Raw genomic sequence first — 21,511 nt, 5'->3', positions numbered from 1 at the left:
CAACTAAAAGGGCGCATAACCAAGCACATGAAGCTCCCATCTGATGCAGGGCAACTTGGGGTTAGGTTTCTGGATCGTATGCTTTCACCTGATGCACAGTTATAATAATAATAATAAAGGATTCACAAGTCACTAGGTATCAATTATATATTTTCTTAAAATGAAAATAGGGTATAGTAGAGTGTAAGCTCCCACCTGATGCAAGATTTCCTAATGCAACTAATATGATTCATCATATACTTTCATGCAAAGAAAAATAGATGACTCACAAGTCACTGGTTATCAATTATATATTTTCCTAAATTGAAATAGACAATAATAGAGGGTAAGCCTAATTGATAACAAAAAGAACGTAAATCTTTCAAAATTTCAATAGAAATTTGAAAAAATTACATTCAGAAAATTAATTTCACAAAATCAAATTTCTGGCATACCTTCTTTAGATGAAAATTAGCAGCATTATGCTAGGTAATAGCAATTATGTTGAAGAACTAGAAAAGGAACAAAATTATTAAAGTGAAAAAAAATGTTTCACATTAACACAAAAAAATTCTTCCCCAAAATCAGGCAGCCATATTTATATCACTTGAGGAAATTATACATCCAACTTTCACTCACAAAATTGAAAACTGGGAAAAAATTTATTTGAACCAGAACTTAGAACTTGCTTGCCTCAAATCATTAGGTATAGACCCCTCAAACTAGAAAGTGTTAACCATTATCCTAAGGTTATGGATAGCACATTTTCATTAGCAATAACTTTCTATCTTCATCAATCTAGCAATTTGTTGACAGCAGCATTCAATTTATGTTGTGTAGTTAATTTTAAATTTAAGAACTAGACAGGCTTTTAAATTTATTTCTTTCCTTGGTAGTTATTCCTCTAACAACTTATATATAATTTTTCATCTTATTTTTTACACAAAATATGGGAAGAAAATTCAGTTATGCAAACTCCCATTTTATATTCTCCACTCTTGACATTCTAATTTTCAAAATTGTAGCAAAAAACATTAAGGTTCTATTTCCTATGAGGCTGGCAGATCCTTTAAAATGGAGTGTCACCACCCTGTCGAAAGTTCGTTAACAAACACTAAAAGCCAATCTTCTTCCAATAACAATTGCCAAAATATAAGCACAGTGATGCGGACATTCAATCATGAAGATTTTCAAGGGAGGAGACGACGATTAACGGCCAAGATCGTTCCACCTTATCTTAATTTGTAATTTTTTATTTTTTTATCATGAATTTTCCTTTTTTACCCTTACTTAAGAGGGTCGTCCTATGTAAGCCCTAGGGGCATATGTGTCTTGTTTTAGTTTCTTAAGCCTATATGTAGAGGCCCTTGCTTGTGTAATGTAATGATGAATTATTAAGAAAAGAAATTTTGTTTGCACTTGTGTTCTTTGGAGAGAATTTGGGTGGGATTCCTATGGGAGGGACGTGGAGTTTCCACCAGTCGCAGAATAGGTCCGGGCTCGTGGCGTGAAGTCCCTTGGAGAAGGGCAACGTATTACCCTTCAGCTGCAGGATGTGTCCAGGCTCACGGTTGTATCTTTCTTTCCCTAAATCATGTTCTCCTCCTCCCCTCTATCACCAAATTCCTTACTGCCGGCCACCTAATCCTCCCACACCCACCAACCTCAACATACCACCACATCTCCAAATCAGCCCCTTAAAGTCCACCTAACCGCCGGCCCATCTCCACCACCCATAGCCAAGCCGCTGGTTGCCATCCCCCTCCCTTGCCTCCAATTCTCCAATCTCCACTTGAATAATTTCCTTTCTTGCTTAACTTCTTTGGGAAAGTCATTTAATTTTAAATCAATTAATTCAAATTTGAAATTTGAAACCTTTCCTAAAATAGAATCCTATTTTAGGAAAGTTTTTAAAATCAAATTTAAAATTAATTTGATTTGGATTGGACATTAAATCCCATCCTAATTAGTAAATCCCAATGAGGACAGTGAATTCGGCCATCCCTCCAAAATCCCATGAATTATGATTTTCAAATTTCAAACTTCTCTTAATCGCTTTCCTAAAATAGTTTCTTATTGATTAGAAAAGTTTCCTAATTAAATTCAAATCATTATTTGAATTTAAATACTTTCATAATTGATGAATTAGTTTAGGAAATTTCTTTCCTTTGAATAAAATCTAAAATCAGATTTTAAATTTGATTTCCATTCAATAATTAAAGCCAGGGGTCCACATACATTGAACCTAGACATCCTCTCTGATGTGATACAAACAAGAATTGCACGGAAATATTTTTAAGAATTACGATGCTTGCTACTTAAGATTAATGTTTCATAAGATTAGATTAGAGAACTTTCAATCGTCAATCTTATTGTAGTAAGCAGTTACAAATCAAAAGTTTAAGGCAAGTTAAGATAGCTATGAAATTATCACAGTAAAACAAACATATCGTAATACAATCCCACAGTTAATATTTAGAAAGTTCACGATGAGTTACCATACTCACTCACGCTCAAAGTACGGTTTAGCGGTTGAAGATGAAGCATACGATGAAAGAAATCGCCACTAGGAAGATAGTACCGAAGGTCTTTGTTGCTAGAGAGGTAGCCACGAACGGAGAAACAGTGAGTCGGCCAATGATCTTCCACTCTTCAAGCGACCTTTGTTCGTCAAGGAATTCTGCTGCGTGGGGAAGGATACGGTGAGCGGATGACGTCAACCCTTCCTCGAGAATTGAGAATGAGCCCGTGATCAACCTCGGGATCGGCCATTCAACATTGAAGAGAAGGTGAGAGGGCGTCGTCTTCTTCTCTTGGCTTCAAATAATTATGAGCAACCAAAGCTTCCCAAGGGAGGGAGCAAGAAGAGGGGCGGCCAAGGTATAGAGAGAGGGGCGGGTGGTTTGGGTGAGACGGTTTAGGTTAGATGGGGGAGGAAGAGATTTACTCCAAATCTGAAATTGATTTCAGATTTAGAGTAATTTTGGAGGGAATCAATTTGAAATTGATTTCAAATAGAATATAGGGGAATTAATGGGCATTTAATGGGGCCCATCAAGAAGGGGGGCGGCAGGTTCGAGAGAAAGGGGGAGGGGAGTTATTTCTAAACCTGAAATTAATTTCAGGATTTGAATGAAATTGGAGGGAAATTAATTTAAAATTTGATTTCAAATTAAGTGGTCATTAATGCCTTGATTGGAGAATTGATGGGAGGGGGCCATGCATGAGGCCGGCGACAAGGAGAGAGGGGAAAGAGGGATTATGAGGATTTATTTTCTTTCCAATCAAGAATGGACAACGATGCGGGGAAATAAAGACTCCTCCAAATTTGAATTTCAAATAGATTCGAAATTAGAAACTTTCCTTATTTAGATTTCGCAAATAAGGAAAGTTTTTGAAGTTTGAAATTTGAATTTCAAAACTCACAAATTCCCTCTTTAATGCTTGATCCAAATTAGGAAATCATTATGATGATTGAAATCATCATAACGATCGGCGAAAGAGGAGGTGGCCGGTGGTCAAAGGGAAGGAGTTGCCGCCGGGTTGACGTGGGCTTGGGTGGTGGTTGGATTTGAAAGGGGAAGAGGGTGTTGGTGGAGAGGGGAAGGAGGATGAGGGAAAACACAAATAAGATAAAAATAAACTTAACCACGAGCCGCGGACTCTTCCAACGACTGGTGGGCCTTGCAATTGCTCACCTTGAGCTCTCTCTCTCCCTTCTCTAATGCACACACAAGAAGAAGAAGACAAACATAAAACTTTCATTCAAATAATCATCATCCCAATACATAAGAAGATGACCATATATATAGGCCTCAAAATGACAAATCAAATTCCCCCCCCCCCCTTCGTTCTACATCACACAATATCCTAGAAAGAAGACAATGACAGCCGCCATGAAAAAGCTAGTGGTTAAGGTAGCAACTCCAACATTGAATCAGCCTTAAAATGAAAATTTTAGTTTCAAAACATTGAAAATCCATAATGAAATACTGGACTGCAAAACTCCAGAAAGAACTAGCAACAAAGACAAGTCCTATCAGAAGTCTTCTACCACTTAAGTAATATAGACAACAAGCCAAAGGCAACCAATTATTCTTTAAATAGAAGCTTCTTCTAGACCATCATCAAAATAAACATGGTCGCTCAAAATAAACATAGTCTTAGTGTTTTGTTTTAGCTAATCAGATTCATCACATAATCTATCACAATACTACAAAGGAAAATACTTTTAATTTAAAAGTTCTTTCACTTTAAGCCAAGTTGCTATAGGTTTCCTTCTCAACCCCCCTCTTTGCCACTCCAATGTTTTCTATCCAATATTAGCATGACAAATTAATTTCATTCACAAAATGCACTTACCTTTCATCAAACATAGTTTGTCATTCAAAGATCTTATCTATATATAACCACTAAATACAGGCTTTAGGATCAATTCCACCCTCATTAATAAATCATTCAACCTTTAACTTTATCAGTTATTTTAACATGTATGTGAAAATTGTGGTATCTATGATTCCATAAGCATCATTGTTAAAAATCCTAAAGTGTCTATCAAAATGATTTCCATCTCTCCAATTAGAATTAAAATTCAAGTGATTGGTCTATCATTATGATTGGAATTCACACTTCAAGTTTTCAAAATGATTTATCATCAATTTATGTTTAAACCAGATTAATATAATCATTGGTTTAGTTTTGATTATTCAACCAATTGAATTTTCAAAATTATCAAGACTGCATCCTTTCGCGATCTATTAAATTATCCGAATAAGTAGCTCTGCTTCTAAATAACATTTTGATACAACCTAAGTATCTGGGCACCAATTTGATACAGAACATCTCAGGGGTTAGATTATAACATAACTAATATGATGTGTCTTATGCTTTCACGCAAAGCAAAATAGAGGATCTATAGGTTACAGGTTACCAATTGTAGGAATTACAAGATCTGTACCTTCTTGCATACGTGGCATCCTGCATACGTGGCTACAAGTTCTAGATATGTGTGTACTTTCTTGCATTTACAATTCTATATATATTGTAATCTGTATCAAGCAATAATGAATAACAAATCATATTTTCCTTTTCTCCGTTTTCCGAAATCTTTCTCTTCTTTCTGCTCCGGTTGTCTCCGCTCTAACATGGTATCAGAGCAGTGATCGATTTATCTTTCCCTCTTCTTCCCATCTTTTCCCCTCCCAAGCTTCCATGGAAACGTCTACAGCAACTTCTGCCCCAAGCACAACCACGCCTGATGATCAGATGCTCTCTCCGTCGATGTTCCCGGCGCCACTCAAGTTTCTCATGAGCAACGTCAAGAACATCGTTAATCAGCCCTTAACAGCCGACAATCATCCTCTTTGGCACTCCCAGGTGCTCAAAATTTTCCTGGCAAATGGTTTTCACGGCTTCTTGGACGGATCTGCTATCGTCCCGCCAAGCCATCTCACCTCGCAAAACGGCCAGTCCACAGCCAATCCCGCCAACGCCAACTGGATCTTGATCGACCAGAATCTCACGGCAGCCTTATACTCCGTCATCTTGCCAACTATACTACCTTACGTTCTCTCCATCGAACACTGCCACGAGATATGGACAATCCTTGACCGGCGACTTCAATCAAGTACCCGTTCAAGAATCATTCAACTCAAACATGAACTCCACTATCTCAACATGAAAGACAAAACAATGTCGCAATATCTCCTAGAAATCAAAACAAAAGTAGATTCCCTCACTGCCGCTGGTGCCCCTATTGCCACCGAAGATGTCATCCACTACACATTAGATGGCCTACCCTCCACCTATCAATCTTTCAAAACAAGCATCCGCACCAACCTTCAACCTCTAACTCTAGATGACCTCTACACCCTTCTTTGCAGCGAGGAACTGAATCTCGCACACGAAACCACTCGTGAACTGCAGTCCCTTCATCTCTCCGGAAATTTCACCGCCCTTACAGCCTCTCGTGGCCGAGGTCGAGGCCGATCGTCATCCTCTCGTGGACGCAACTCCTACAACAACCGTGCCACCAACTCCAACAACAGAGGCGGACGTCCACCACGACCAGCAATTACGTGCCAAATCTGCGGCAAGAATGGCCATTCCGCCATCAAGTGTCACTACGGGAAAACACGCGAATACCGTCGGATTTTCCGGCGGAATATTCTGGACGGTAATAAACGGCGCAGTTACCGGCGGATTTGCTCGACGTAAAGTTTGCGTCAACGTTTTCGGCGCCAAATACGCCGTAAATTCACCAACACATGTTCCGCCGGCAACTCCGACGGTATTGGGATGCCTCAACCATTTCCGTCCCACGTTACGGCGGAACCATTCCGGCGCATTGTACCGGCGGACATTGCGCCGGCGTATTTAAACTCAACGAAATATATCCGACGGATGAGACGTCGGAATTGATAACGACGTCACTAGTGTCATTACCGGCGGAACGTCCGCCGGTAAAAGCCCTATTTCGCGAACCCGAACCCCTCTGGCCGTCATTTGTTTCCTTCCATTCTCTCACTTCGACTGCTTCGCCCGTCGCCCTCCGTCGCCGTTCGTCGCTCGCCGTGGTTAGACGTCGCCGACGGTCACCGGACTTCGCCGTCGACGGTCACCGGACTTCGCCGAGCCTCCTTCCTAGTCGCGCGCCGCCTCTCTCCTTCCTAGTCGCGCGCCGCCAGAGGAGATAACCGAAGGTTTTTGTTTTCAATTTTTTTTGCGATTTCGGTTGGATTACATATAGATTAGCCTTAAGTTCATATCTTTTTGCTATAGTCATGGTTGTTATCACTAGACATTTGCTAGAGGATGTAGTTTGGTGCATGCTTTTAGTTGGGTAGGACTACCTATGGAAGCGACATATATTTTGTGAGGTTTGATGAGAAAACATGTGATAAAGTTCTAGAGAAGTTCTCTTGAGAGTTTTAGGAAAGAGAAGCGTTAATAATACCTATATTTAAGTTTTTAAGGTTATGTATGTAGAAGTTTTTACTTGTTTTCAAATTCAAGGTGGTTTGACCAAATATTTTTCTATTTTGTTATTTGTATTGGTTTGCAGGTGTGGAAATTTGATTGTTGGCTGGGAAGGAAATTTTTTTTTGTCAATGCTACAGGTTTCCGGCAGAATTTGCGCCGGAAGTTCGCCGAAAACGACGATACAATGAATCGTATCGTATGTACCGTCGCCTTTGTTCTGACGGAACCTACCGGCATAATTACCGTCGCACAGTCCGTCGGTAATTACCAGCGTATACTTTGCGTCGCAAGAGAGTTCGTGGGTTTCCTACATACAGTTTGTGTCGTTATATCCGCCGGTAATGGCCGGCGCATCATGCGACGCTACTTACCGGCGGATATGGCGCCGGAATTAAGACGTTTTTCAACGTCGAAAACGATCCGTGTTTTCGCCGGTAGTTCGCCGGAAACTGCGCCGGAGAAATTTCCGACGCAAAATTGGCGCCGGAAATAATTTATCGACGCAGCCGAAACCGGCGTATGAATTTCTGCCGAAATGTGCGACGGAAACTTATGGTTCCGTCGGAATATCTATGTTTTCCGGCGGATTTCGTTCGCCGGTAATAACAGGTTTTCCTGTAGTGTGTTGGCACCGTCACGATGAACAGTACAGCACCGAACAGCCTTCTACCGCTCTATTCACGTCGCCCTCTACCACTCAACCCACAAAATGGTATCTTGATAGCGGGGCATCCTCGCATCTTAACTCGGACACGACTCAGCTCCAAACATCTCATCCTTACACCGGCTCATCCCAAGTCATCCTAGGCAATGGACAGCAACTCCCAATTCACACTACCGGTAAAGGAATCTTACCTACCCCTCAAGGTAATCTCAAACTTTCTCATTTAAATCTTGTTCCTAACCTCTCTTTTAATCTTTTATCGGTTCATCACCTCACCGCTGATAACAACTGCAACATCACCTTCTCATCTCGCGGCTACGAAATCGAGGACTCGACGACCAACCGGCTTCTTCTCACGGGTCCGTGTATTAACGGACTATACCCCCTCCGTCCCCGCAAGAAGAAGACTACCGGAACTCCACAGCTGGCTCTTCTTTCCATACAACATGTACCCGATCGTTGGCACCGTCGTCTCGGGCATCCCTCGGCAGCCACGCTCCAACACCTTGCAAACAACTGCTCTACAATTTGTACTACCTATACTAAGACAAAATGTAACTCTTGCTGCATGGCTAAAAGCCATCGATTGTCTTTTTCTAAATCTCTAAATAATAGTACTTTCTTGTTTGAACTAATTCATTCTGACGTATGGGGTCCGACCCAATCGGTCTCAAACTACGGCTACCGCTACTATGTTAGCTTCATCGACGATTTCTCCAAATACACATGGGTATATCATTTAACTCATAAATCTGGCGTTCCTTCTAAATTTATTGAGTTTCAGAAAATGATCGAATGGCAATTTCAAACCCATATTCGAACCATCCGCACTGACGGCGGCGGCGAATTCGTTAACAACAAATTCAAATCCTACCTCAATGCTCAAGGAATAATACACCAATTTACTCGCCCCTACACTCCGTCCCAAAATGGGGTCGCCGAACGGAAACATCGGCACATCACTGAAACCATTCGGGCTCTCCTTCTTGAAGCCTCTCTCCCTCACTACCTATGGGTAGACACGCTCATGACAGCCATACACCTAATAAATCGTTTACCCTCTCCAACCACGCATAATAAATCCCCTTACGAAATTCTATACCAAAAACCTCCGACTTATAAAGCAACCTAAAAGTGTTCGGGTGCCTCTGTTACCCTTGGCTCAAGCCATACTCCACCAACAAAATGTCACCGCTCTCCTACCCATGCGTTTTCATAGGCTATGCCCCTCTACAAAAAGGCTATCGATGTCTCGACCCTACAACCAACAAGATCTACACCTCCCGCCAAGTCATTTTCAACGAAAACATCTTCCCTTTCAAACAACTGCCACACCAACCTAAACCCAATACCGGCTCAACCTCTGAATCCCTCCACTTCTGCCGGTCCTAACTCACGGTTTACCCCTCTCAATAAACCACAACCCACCAACACAATCCAACATCACAGCCACGCAGTCCAAATCATATCCTTCCACCAACACACTCGAGCTCAACGCACCATCCCCCATCTCGCTTCAGCACGCGCCTCAGCCCTCCGCCAACACAGTCTCCATCACTCAAACCATACCTTCCCAACCCACCTCTCATCACATGCTAACCCGGTCCAAAACTGGACACTCCACACCTAAACAGATCTTCAACCTCTCCCACCTCATTCACGACAACGAACCCACCACCTATAACCAAGCCACCAAAAGTGAGCAATGGAGATTCGCCATGTCACAAGAATTTCAAGCCTTACAAACCCAAGGAACGTGGGACCTTGTACCCCCCAACCCACTCAAAACGTCCTAGGTTGCAAATGGACATACATAACAAAGCTCAAATCCGACGGCACAGTTGCTCGATACAAAGCACGCCTCGTCGCAAAAGGATTCAATCAAGAACACGGACTAGACTATACGGAGACCTTCAGCCCCGTCGCAAAAATTCCAACGGTCCGCGTTCTCATACTCATCGCTCTACACCACAACTGGAACATCCTCCAACTTGACGTCTCAAACGCTTTCTTACACGGACAACTCTCGGACACCGTATACATGCAACAACCGCCGGGGTTCCAAGACGCAATACATCCAACATACATGTGAAAATTAAATAAAGCATTATACGGCCTCAAACAATCCTCACGAGAATGGTACGTAACTCTTTCTAATCTTCTTCAACAATTCGGATTTGTTATTAGCAATGCTGACCCATCGCTTCTTACATAAAAATCGGGCTCCATTCGTTTATATATCCTAATATATGTTGACGATATCCTGCTCATCGGGAACTCATCTTCGGAGATACAAAGACTGCTCTCGTGCCTTCAAGATCGGTTTCAAATGCGCAACCTCGGCTCCTTAGCTCACTTCCTCGGCATCCAGACATCATATACATCCTACGGTGTCCTACTCCACCAAGAACATATGCCAAACGGATCCTAGACGGTGCAGGCATGCAGAACTCCAAGCTCGTAAGTACCCCTATCTCGTGCAAAACCAAGACCCACACAGCATGCAGTACCGAGTTTGCCAACCCACAACTCTACCGCCACCTAATTGGCTCTCTCCAATACCTCACCCTAACCCGCCCGGACATCCAATTTATGGACACCAGCTGAGCCAACACATGCAAAATCCTCTAAACAGCAATTTCAACGCCCTCATAAGGTTACTTCGCTACATTCAAGGTACTACATCCACCGGCATCCCAATGCACCGAAAGAGCTTCAACCTACACGGGTACGCCGACGCCGACTGGGCCACCAATGCCCATGACCGCAAATTCATTTCAGGATATTGCAACTTCTTGGGCAACTCCATAATATCTTGGCAAGCGAAGAAACAACCCACCGTGGTCAGATCATCTACTGAAGCGGAGTATCGAGCATTGGCCACCGAAGCATCAGAGGTTATTTGGCCCCGACGTCTCCTCGAGGACTTTCACATTCCACAAACTTCGTCCACAACTATCTATTGTGACAATACGTCCGCAATCGCTCTCGCCAACAACCCGGTATATCATGCCCGAACAAAACACATCGACGTGGATTGTCACTTCATCAGAGGTTGTATCAAAACAAAACAAGTAACAATCCATCACATATGTACAAATGATCAAATTGCGGACGTGTTCACCAAACCACTACCGATCAACAGATTCAAATTCTTATGTACCAAACTCATCACAACTTCGCAGTCACAAGTTTGAGGGGACATGTAGGAATTACAAGATCTGTACCTTCTTGCATACATGGCATCCTGCATACGTGGCTACAAGTTCTAGATATGTGTGTACTTTCTTGCATTTACAATTCTATATATATTGTAATATGTATCAAGCAATAATGAATAACAAATAATATTTTCCTTTTCTCTGTTTTCTGAAATCTTTCTCTTCTTTCTACTCCAGTTGTCTCCGCTCTAACACCAATTACATCAGAAAATTTCTTGAAACAAAAATAAACAGTTATAGAATCGAAGTTCAATTGATTATAAAATTATTGTACATATTTGAGAATTTCAACCAGTGGCTAGAAATTTAAAAAAAATAATAAATAAGCAAATAAAATAACTTCCACAAAATTAGATTTTCTATTATCTTTTTTTCTTCCACAAAATTAGATTTTTTTTTTTTTTTTTTTTTTTTTTTTTGCAAAAATCAAGAGCACTAAACTACTCAATAACAAATTATATAGAAGAAAAAAACATGAACAAATTTATCAAATTACAGAAAAATCAAGTACAAGGAGCTGACTTTCCCATATTCAAGCAATCGCATTTGTACTTCACTCATTAATCCAACTGGCAAAACATTGAAAACTATGAGAGAATTTTTCTTCAATTCAAAACTTATGAATCATAAACTTCTTAAAATTTTTGGACTCCTCATAACCAAGTTAGCAGATAAGCTTAGCACAACATTAGTTCCAATGTAAGTTTTAAATAATCCTATTTAAGTATAAATTCATCAACACAATCGACCTACCCCAAATTCAGATTCCAAATTACAGTTGAACCTCTAACATTCTAATAATTGCACCCAACGTGAGAAGCGGTAAACCAAATACATCGTCCAAACATCACACTAATGAGCATGCACAACTACTGCGAAGAAGAGCGCAACCCACAAGGACAAGACTCCAAAACCCACAGCATGCATTGCACGCCTGTAGCAATAGAAATAGTATGTTGCGACTTCTTTTACTATTTTTCTTTTTTTTTTTTCTCTTCTTTAATTTTAGAAGCAAACAAGGCTAAGAAGTCATCACCCCAACTTGTTCCTCATCACCACCAAAATACAGCTTGGGAAGAGATTGAGGTGTGCAGTCTTATCCCTCCATCAATGGGAAATTTAAACCCAAGTTGGATGAATGAGACACCATTCAAGAAATAACCTTTGTAATTTTTCGGTAAGGTTGATCAAATAGATAATAGCAAGACAAAGCCTAAATGAGAAGGCATGAGATTAGACACTATTTCACTATCTTAAATTTTACCTTAGCCCAAAGGGCCATCTCCACAACATCTATGCCAACAACCTTAGGAATATGGCCCAATATCTCCTTGCAGACATTTAAAACGTGAAGAAGCAACCGGTTCCTACAAGTGGATGGTAACAAGCATAAAAGGGAATAAATTTATATTTAAAATCTGAATGATATAATAGCAAAAAACAATGGAAACACATAACTAACAGCATAAGTAACAATTATGGCGGTATCTCGGAATGAATTTGGAGATATGCCCAAGAGAACCTGTCATCAATGTTGCGCATTGTCCACTGTGGAGGTGTAACACTTTGACTTCTAAGATTATCAAATCCCTGAACAGAACACGGATTGAAGGTAATTTTCGTTAGCATTAACAGAAGCTGAAAAGCCTGATTATCAAGAAAGTTTATATTTAAAAATAGGTTAAAATGAGAAGATACAGCACGAAAAATACCAGCATAAACGTACACCCACTATTATCATTTGGAACAACCTCCACTTTTGTAAGATGCTTCAGCTTGTACAGTTTTGCAGGCTAGAATGTGATAGAAATATCATAAATTAGATGTTACCTATTTATAACACATGTGATTACTCTAGATAGTAAGAGAAAACTTGATAACCAGTACATGTAAAATTAAGAAACAAAATGCAAGATGAAACTTGTATCACTAGTGGAAGGAGGGCTAAGAATAGGGGAGGGGGTGAAGAGGAGAGAGATAGGCATCCATTTTAGTTTCCTGCCAAGTCATTCAACCGGAACGCAATTTTCAAAAGCAAAATAATCCACAAAAGTGATAGTTAAATAACAAATATTTCCAATAACAAGTGATCTTCCAAAGTGATGTGATACCACATGCGAAAGGAGCTTGTTAAGAAATTTTAAGAATCATTGACAATGAAATCTCAATTAATAACTTATTGAAATAACAAGCAAATTCATTAAAGATTCTTGATTTTCAACTCGCTTAGGCGAAGGAGTACATGTAGATTAACTAATCCTTGGAGATAAACAAAATAGTAGCAAAGCTAAGAGCTATTAAACAACAATCCACCGCTTAATAATGAGAAATTTCACCTTGGGGATTATTCACTCGACTACACTAGGCTTGGCGAGAGAAGATCTTGCAACTAGAATTGAGATCACCACTAGGAAGAAGATGCCGGAAGTCTTTGTCCACGGGAAGTAGTCGGAGTAGTTGGCGGATGTCCGATGATGATCCAACGACTTGGTGGAAGATGGATCTTATGATCCGCCATTCAACATTGAAGTGGAGAGGGGAGGCGTCGTCTTCTCCTTTCCTTGGCTTCTCTATTCGAGGGAGAAGCAAGGTGGGGCGGCGGGAGCTGGAGGAAGAGGGGAGGCTGGAGGGTGCAAGGAGAAAGGCTAGGGTGGAGAAAAGATGTTTAGGGAATTATGGGATGGATTAAACAAAACTGAAATTTAATTTCAGTTTTGAATAAATTGAGAGAGAATTGACTTGAAATTTGAATTTCAAATCAATGGAATTAATGCCTTAATTGGGGAGTTAATGGATGGGAGCCATATATGGGGCCGGCGGTTTCATTAGAGGAGGGAGGGAGGTTTTAAAATCAAAAACCTGAAATTAATTTCAGGATTTTGAATGACAAGGGAGGGAAATTAATTTGAAATTTGATTTCAAATTAAGGAGTCATTAATGCATTAATTGGGGCATTAAAGAAGCAATTAAATGGGAGAGAAAACCCACATGGGGCCGGCGGCAAGGTGAAGGGGGAGAGAGAGATTAGTGGGATGAAGCTTCCAATTTGGATTGATGACGTGGCAAGATAATTAAAGACTCCAATTTAAATTAAATTGAAATTGGAATTCGTCATGAAAACTTTCCTAAATTGGAAATCCCAATTAGGAAAGAATTTGAATTTTGAAATTCAAATTTCAAATTTGAAACTTGCGGAAGGAGGGATTGGACGGGTGGGGAAGGTCGCCGGCAAGGTGGCCGGCCGGGGCCGTGGGAGTGGCCGGCGGCGGGCTTCCAAGGGGCGGCGGCAACTAGAGTTGGGAAGAGATTTTCTTGTGGTGGAAGAGAAGGATGATGGAGGTGAATACGAAGGAGAAGATAGAAAACCTAACCACGAGCCGCGGACTCTTCCAACGACTGGTGGGCCTTGCGATTTGCTCCCCTTGAGCTCTCTCCCTTCTCAAGCCCTCATGCAAGAAGAAGAAGTAGAAACACAAATTTTTTTTCATTCAAATCTTCATTAACCCATTACATAAGAAATGGCTATATATATAGGCCTAAAATGACAAAGGAAATAATAGACTAAAATGCCCCTTGGGCTACAATAGAGACCAAATACCCATAAGGGTAAAAATAGAAAAACTAAAATAAATTAAATTACTACATAACATGACAAAATAAATAAAGCTCCTGATCGTGGCCGTCGATCTTCCGGTGTCTCCGATGGCACACATGTCGAAATTGCTGACAATGTCCTCATCACAAAGTCCAATTACCAACCCATAACCTCTACAAGCTTCGAAATTTGATGACTTTACACAAAGAAAAAAATAGAAGGAACTCAGATTTGGCATTTTTCTTTACTTTTTAATTACAACAATAACCTTCTAAAGAATAAGGAGAGAAGACACGTGGCATACTAACTAATTTCTCTTATTTCCTCTTGTTTTTCCCCTCTCTACCAATTTTGTTGTTTTATACCTCCTAATCCAGGATCAAGACAGGCCTAATCCAATTGCCTGACATATAATTTACAAATAAGAAAGTTATATACAACTAATAAAGTTAAACCCGCACTCCAATCGCTAAATAAGATTTAAAATAAGTAAACCTTTTAATTTAACATAATAATATAGCAGATACTAATTTATTTGTTTAAATTATATTCACAATAAATTTATCCATAAACAAGCATATTTATGCTTCATACTTCATATCTTAAGAACATATACTTTGCAAAAGAATAAATATATATGCAGGTAATGACTAGTAGGGTTAAAGTTAGGCAGCTAAATGAAGAATTGCCTCAAGCATGGTATGTAAAGAGAATATCAAGGATAGTACAAAAACTTCAATTTTATTTTAAAGAAAAACAAGTAAACAAGAAATTTTATACAGATCATAACACTAGCAAAGAAATCATTGATATTCACATTGAGTGGACAAAATAAGAATGCTAAGATAAATGTATGAAAAATAAGAAAAAAGAAGTTATGATGGGTGTCTGGTAAAATAAGATAGAGTAAATCTGAAATAAAAAATTTAAGATGGAGTTGTGGTAACATGAAAGGATGAAGTACGAAATGGCTATATAAGGGGTATGGCGGAATTAGAATCTATCAAAAGAAAAGATAATGAAAGAAGAAAATTTTGAAAGTCTTATATGGCTTAGACGTGTACAATGGAGAGTAGAAGATTTACTATTATGATGTATGAATAAAAATGGTGAACCAAATAGAACATAGTAAAAAAAATTATGCAAAATGATGGTGACCGTCAGATCAAGATTTATACCAGCGCCGCTGTGATTGATTTTTTTTTGGCTTAATTAGTCAATTGAATTAATGAAGATTTAATTCAAGAACTTTAGATTAATTAAAGTACTTTATTTAAATAATTTTTAAAAATTTTATGCCTTATCTTGATCAAGTCATTAATGTAATTATTATTCTTAGAGGTATTTTTCCTATAAAAAAATTAAACCAAAGGCTCATTATTGAGAATCAATAATTAATGGATACTTGTTTCTACTATGATATTGATACACTCTCTCTCTCTCTCTCTTTCACTCCCATCGTTAAATCCCTATCCTAAACTCTTCTCAATTTGGTAATTCTCATCCCATTATGAATCCATCTCTCCCTCTTCCACCCTCTCCCCTGAATTCCTTCCCCGCCCACTTTCCTCACTCTCATCTCCCCTCTCACTGATTCCAGTCGCTCTTAATTCCCTTTTTTTGTAATACACTGCCATTTCTCCTTCAATCACACAAGAAAATTCAAAACACTCGATTTCAATCTTTCATTACATCAACTTTGATATCGAAGCAAAGTAATCTATTCAAGAATACATTTCATTGGGTCTCACCTCTCTTATTCATCTCCTTCAATACCTTTCATTTGTCATTCACCCTAGAAATTGATGCAATCAAAAATTTGGGAGAGGGACCCAAATTTTTTATCACAAAAAACAAACTCTTTCTAGAGAATAAAAGATTACAAGAACTCACAAAAACTAGACAAATTAGACAAAACAAACTTTTTATATCATATAAAGACTTACAAACTTTTGACTCTTACAAACGACTCAAACAAAGACACCTAAAGTTGCTTTGCCTTGAGAAGAAGGATACAGATGGAGTGGTACTTGCGGAGAGACGAAAGAGATTAGAAGCCCGAGAAGAAAGAGGAGAAGCTCGCAAGCTTTCCTAGACAAGGAGAGGAAGAAGTGGCATAGCTCGCAAGCTATCCAAGAAAACCCTCAGGTTTCTTTCCAAAAATCATTCATATAACATATATATATCAACCCAAAACATCTACTATATATAGGCATAAGAGGGGAACTAAAAAGCCATTACAATTTTAATTAAAACTAGAAATAGAAGGTCAAAAGGCACACTTCAGTTCCAAAGCAGCAGCCAGCATCTTTCCAGAAAACAGAGAAGAAACAGATCACGGGACCAACAGCCAGCCACGGAACAGCCAGGATTCACGGGAAAAGCACCGAAACAATAAAGGAACAGCAGGCCCAAGGAATCCAGAAAACAAACAGGCACCCCAAGCAGCCACGGCTGCATAAATTCCAGCCTATTCCTCTCCCAATGCCACAAGACACAGCTCTCCAAACAGCCATAAAAGGAAGAGAAAAAAGAATAGGAAAAGGCAAGTTCCACTCACCAAAATCTGCCATAAAGTAGTACTAAAACTTCAGCTTATAATGAGCTCAACTTCACAAGATATTAATGAGCTTGCACTACTAAGATCTCAACCACCAAAGCCCAAACCGAAACAAAACAGCCACTGCACATCTACCTCCACCAAATAGCACAAGGATATGTTGGACCCATAAAACCGGCAAACCAAAAGAAGGCAAACTTAAACCATTTTCTACCAATCATGATCACCGGATGTCTTCCATCATTGGATAGCCAAAAGTAAAACTCAACTTGTTTTGACCCCTCCCCTTGCCTACATCAGAAATAATCATCAGTACCTCATACAACACAATCATCACAACCACAACTATCAAAATTATCGCCACCATTCAACCACCGCCACCACTATAATATCCTTTTAAACCCTAACTCCCACTATCGATCACCCCTTCCATCACAAGTTTCACTATCCAAACCACATAATCCTTCACCAATCTTCAATTTTATTCACATGTCAAATATCAAAATTTAAAATTAAAATTTTGAATTTCAAACATTCCAATTCAATTTTGAATTCAAACATTCAACCATCTAAATTGGGTAAGCAAAAGTAATGATAGCATCATCCAAAGAGCCTAGACTAGTTCAAAGCATTAACCGTGCCTCCTTGGACTAATTTTTTACTATGAACTACATCCTTTGCGGCACGCACCGAGAATCTATTCTTAATGTTCACTCAAGAAAAATGATTTGAAATGAATCTTACCTTCTAGGCTTAGGGTTCCATTTTTCTTAAGGTAGATTGATCTTTAAATAACTTAATTTCCCCCATGCTTATATCAGGGTTTATTTAGATATGGGGTCTCAACTTCCTATGAGTGTAAGCTCTCATAGTTAATTATCCCTACCACTCTTGGTAGAGCATTTTCAATTAAGGATGAGTCACTTTGATAAAAATTTATATCTAAGCTTGACAATCTAAGATTTATTTTGATTAATGGGGGGTAGAGGTAAACCCGATCAAGATCCCATAATTCCGTCATCCCATGTATACCAATGATTCACAGTCTACTAATGTTAACGTCCTATAAACTGCAACATCAAGGGAATCTGATTAGCAACCATGAGATGTCTCCCCTCAGATATCCCAAACAAACTTAGGTGATTGGGTATTGACTTTGGCCTATAATAGTTTAAGTTTGGGAATTTGAACTTATTGTTTCCTTTAAGAGTTGCCCGTTAGTCGTCTTAGTTAGGAGTTTATTGCTCTTTTTAGGAGTTTTCTGATAGATTTGTTTAGTTTGGGACTTATGGCTCTTTGTAGGAGTTGTCCAATAGATTCATTTAAGAAAGGACTTATTGCTCTCTTTTAGGAGTTGCCTAATAGGTTATTTAGTTTGGGACTTATTGCTCCTTTATGAGTTTCTCGATAGATTGTTTAAGATAGGACTTATTGTTCCCTTTTAGGAGTTGTCTGTTAGATTTGTTTAGTTAGGATAATTTAAGTAATTATTTGCTTCACACTTTTCTTTAGTTTCAGCATTAAATGGCACTCTTCTTCTTCTTTTTTGGCATATTATATTGTATTTAATTGCAATTATTTGTTTGCTTGCAGGTACTAAAGTCAGCATCAATAGGAAGCCAAGGGTTTGGTTATTATTATTATACTTTAGGCAGTTAGATTATTGTACTAAGAACATTATATTCAGTGCACAAACTCCTTTGTTTTAGGAATTTAATGTTTCAATATAGCTTTCTTTTTTTTATTAATTAATTAATTAGAAATTTTTTTAAAGGTATTTCATAAAAAGAAAAGACTGATGAGGACATCGTCAGCGACTTCGACACATGTACCATCGGAGATGCCGGAGATCGACGGCCACAATCAGGAGTTTTTATTTTGAGTCATTTTATGTAGTAGTTTATTTTATTTTCAAGTTTTTACTATTTTATCCTTATGGGTGGTCATTTGATATTGTAGCTCCGAGGGCATTTATGTTTTTTAGTTTTTTTTTTTTTTCATTTTGGCCTATTTATAGGAGGCCTCAAGCATTGTACTAGGGGATGAATATTGATATGAAATTTCAACTTTGGTTTTGGATCTCTTTGTGAGTTCTAGAGTTCTCTTTGTGAGTTCTCGAGTGAGGATTAGCCTAGGAGAGGCTCAAAGCAATACCCAACAGCCTGTTGGTGGAGCTCTGGGTTTCTCTTTATTTTACTTCTTCTTTCCTTCTCCCCTAGCCACCGGTTTTCCCCCACCACCCCCACTACTTGATCGGCGAACCACCAGCCCCCTCCCTTGCCGTTACACCATAGATCCCGTCCCTCCTTCTTTCCGTCGGCCACACTTTCCCTCTCCTCCACCCGTCCCAACCCCCACCTAGACCCGTCGGCCAATCCAGGGAATCCCCACCGCCGACCACTCCACATCAGCCCATGGATTTTGACTTCTCTAATTCAATTCAACTTTCATTACTTTCCTAATTCGTTCCCCTATCATTTAGGAAATTTTAGATTTGAAATTCAAATTGAAATTTGAATTTTAAATCCATCCTTAAATGATAGAATTCAATTAGGAAACTCTTTACACTTCATCAAATCTGAATTTAATTCAGAATTTGAATGAATTGTTATATTCAATCACATGGGCCCCAGTATCATTTAATTTAAACACAAAATTAAACCTCCATAGGGTCGTCCCCTCTCTCTCCTAAATTTGCCACCTAAGCAGCATTTATTTTCCCTTAAATCTCTCCCATAACCGCCCCCCCCCCCCATTAATCTACTAATTGGGGTTAATTTGAATTTCAAATTAGCCTCTCCCATTAAGGAAAATCTGAAATTAAACTTCAGATTTTCCCTCTCTTCTCTTTGTCCCCGAATCACTTGTTTCAACCCAAATAACTCCACCCATAGCCGACCCCTTCACCCTCCCAAGTCTTCTCCCATTATCTCCTCCCCAAGCTCAAGAGAGATTCTTCCAACCACCACCACCATCATGCATGGCCGATCCGGAAGTCGACCGTGGTTTCTTATTTGATGATCAAGGACGAACCAACGTTCTTGAATCCCCTTTCTTTGACGTAAACCTTGACGTGGATTCTTCCGTGGAGGATTACTTAAATCGCATCTTGTTCACACTAGTACCTTCCATCAAGGAGCATATTCTTACCGAACATTGGATGCTCACTAGTCATCCCGTGGATTCCCCGTCGCCGGCTACTTCTCCAACGGACTAGACTTTGGGCACCATTTGTCCCATAGTGGCATTGCTCGGTTTGCTCTCAATCTTCCAACAAGAGCGTGAGTGAGGGACCCAAGGTGAAGAGTTCTATTTGTTAGTCGTGAATTATTGTTCTTGCCATAACATTACTCTCTCTATTTTTATGTTGTTAAATTGATAGCATCCCATTAATTTAGTTGTAACCACATGTCTTACATAATTTCGACTTGATAATTCTGAAAGCCTAACTTGGATAAGCATTAATTCTATAACTAGCAAAATTCCATGTTGCATCATCAACAGGATTGGAGCTTCATCCAAGAAGATTTTATACTAAACAGAGCTTGAATGGTCACATGTGCTTGGAGTTTCAAAGGGAAAAACTCCTAATAGTAAAAATAGTTGGTGGTGGAATTCAAATGTGCAAGAAAAGATTAAGAATAAGAACATTTGTTATAAAAATTGGTTTAATTTTAAAAATTCTGATAATTGGGAAAGATATAAAGAGACTCGTAAGGAATCTAAGAAAGCAATATGCGATGAAAAAACCTTAGCTTTTAGTGATTTATATAATAGATTAGATACTAAGGAGGGAGAAAGATATATGTATAAGTTAGCCAAACAAAGAGATAGGAGTAGTAAAGATTTAGTTTAAGTGAAGTGTATTAAGGATGAAGATCAAAAAATATTTTTCTTAGAAGATATTCAACAAAGGTGGATGAGATATTTTGTTAAACTTTTAATGAAAATTGTAAAAATAAGATTGACTATAGTGACCTTAGCACCCTAAAGGAAAATAAAGATTTTTGTTTTTATCGGCGCATTAGTAAACTGAAGTTAGAGAGGCTTTAAAGAAAATGAAGGGTGGAAAAGCTGTTAGACCTGATGATATTCCAATAGAGGTGTGGAAATGCTTAGGAGATGAAGGAATTTCTTGGCTTACTAAACTTTTTAATACTATTTTGAAGACTAAAAAGATGCCAGATGAGTGGAGAATGAGTGTGTTGATTCATATTTTTAAGAATAAAGGTGATGCACAGGAGTGTGCGAAATCTAATACCTCTACTCTTCCTAACCGGGCTTCCGTCTTTTTCATATTAATCTTTGCTCTTAAATCTTTTTAATTTCTTCTCTATCGATAATAAATTTTTGGTTTTTTATATACTAATTCATATCTTTTGGCAAGACCGCCGTTTTTCGCTGACCAAACCATCTAAGCAACCTCTCTAATCTTATCCTCTACTGGAGCTCACTCCTCAAACCTTTCACGCTATATACTTCATTTCGCTATCCTAATCATCTCTCTTCTT

General features: G+C 39.1%; 1 protein-coding gene across 2 annotated transcripts in view; it reads right to left on the bottom strand.

The window, feature by feature from the left end:
* LOC110108326 (exocyst complex component SEC3A) overlaps positions 1-21,511 on the bottom strand; it is an 84,630-nt gene that overhangs the window by 47,079 nt on the left and 16,040 nt on the right. The window contains exons 3-5 of one of the 2 annotated variants that reach the window (XM_020838920.2): positions 12,558-12,638; positions 12,368-12,435; positions 12,110-12,212 (exon numbers count right to left, since the gene is read on the bottom strand). In XM_020838920.2, the coding sequence (XP_020694579.1) occupies positions 12,110-12,212; positions 12,368-12,435; positions 12,558-12,638 (252 nt within the window). Of the gene's footprint in view, positions 1-12,109; positions 12,213-12,307; positions 12,436-12,557; positions 12,639-21,511 lie in introns of those variants that run through there. The other variant, XM_020838921.2, reaches the window with a different exon arrangement.

Source organism: Dendrobium catenatum, unplaced genomic scaffold, assembly GCF_001605985.2.
Source record: "Dendrobium catenatum unplaced genomic scaffold, ASM160598v2 fragScaff_scaffold_1282, whole genome shotgun sequence".
NCBI lineage: Eukaryota > Viridiplantae > Streptophyta > Magnoliopsida > Asparagales > Orchidaceae > Dendrobium > Dendrobium catenatum.
This window is presented reverse-complemented; position numbering and strand designations above follow the sequence as displayed.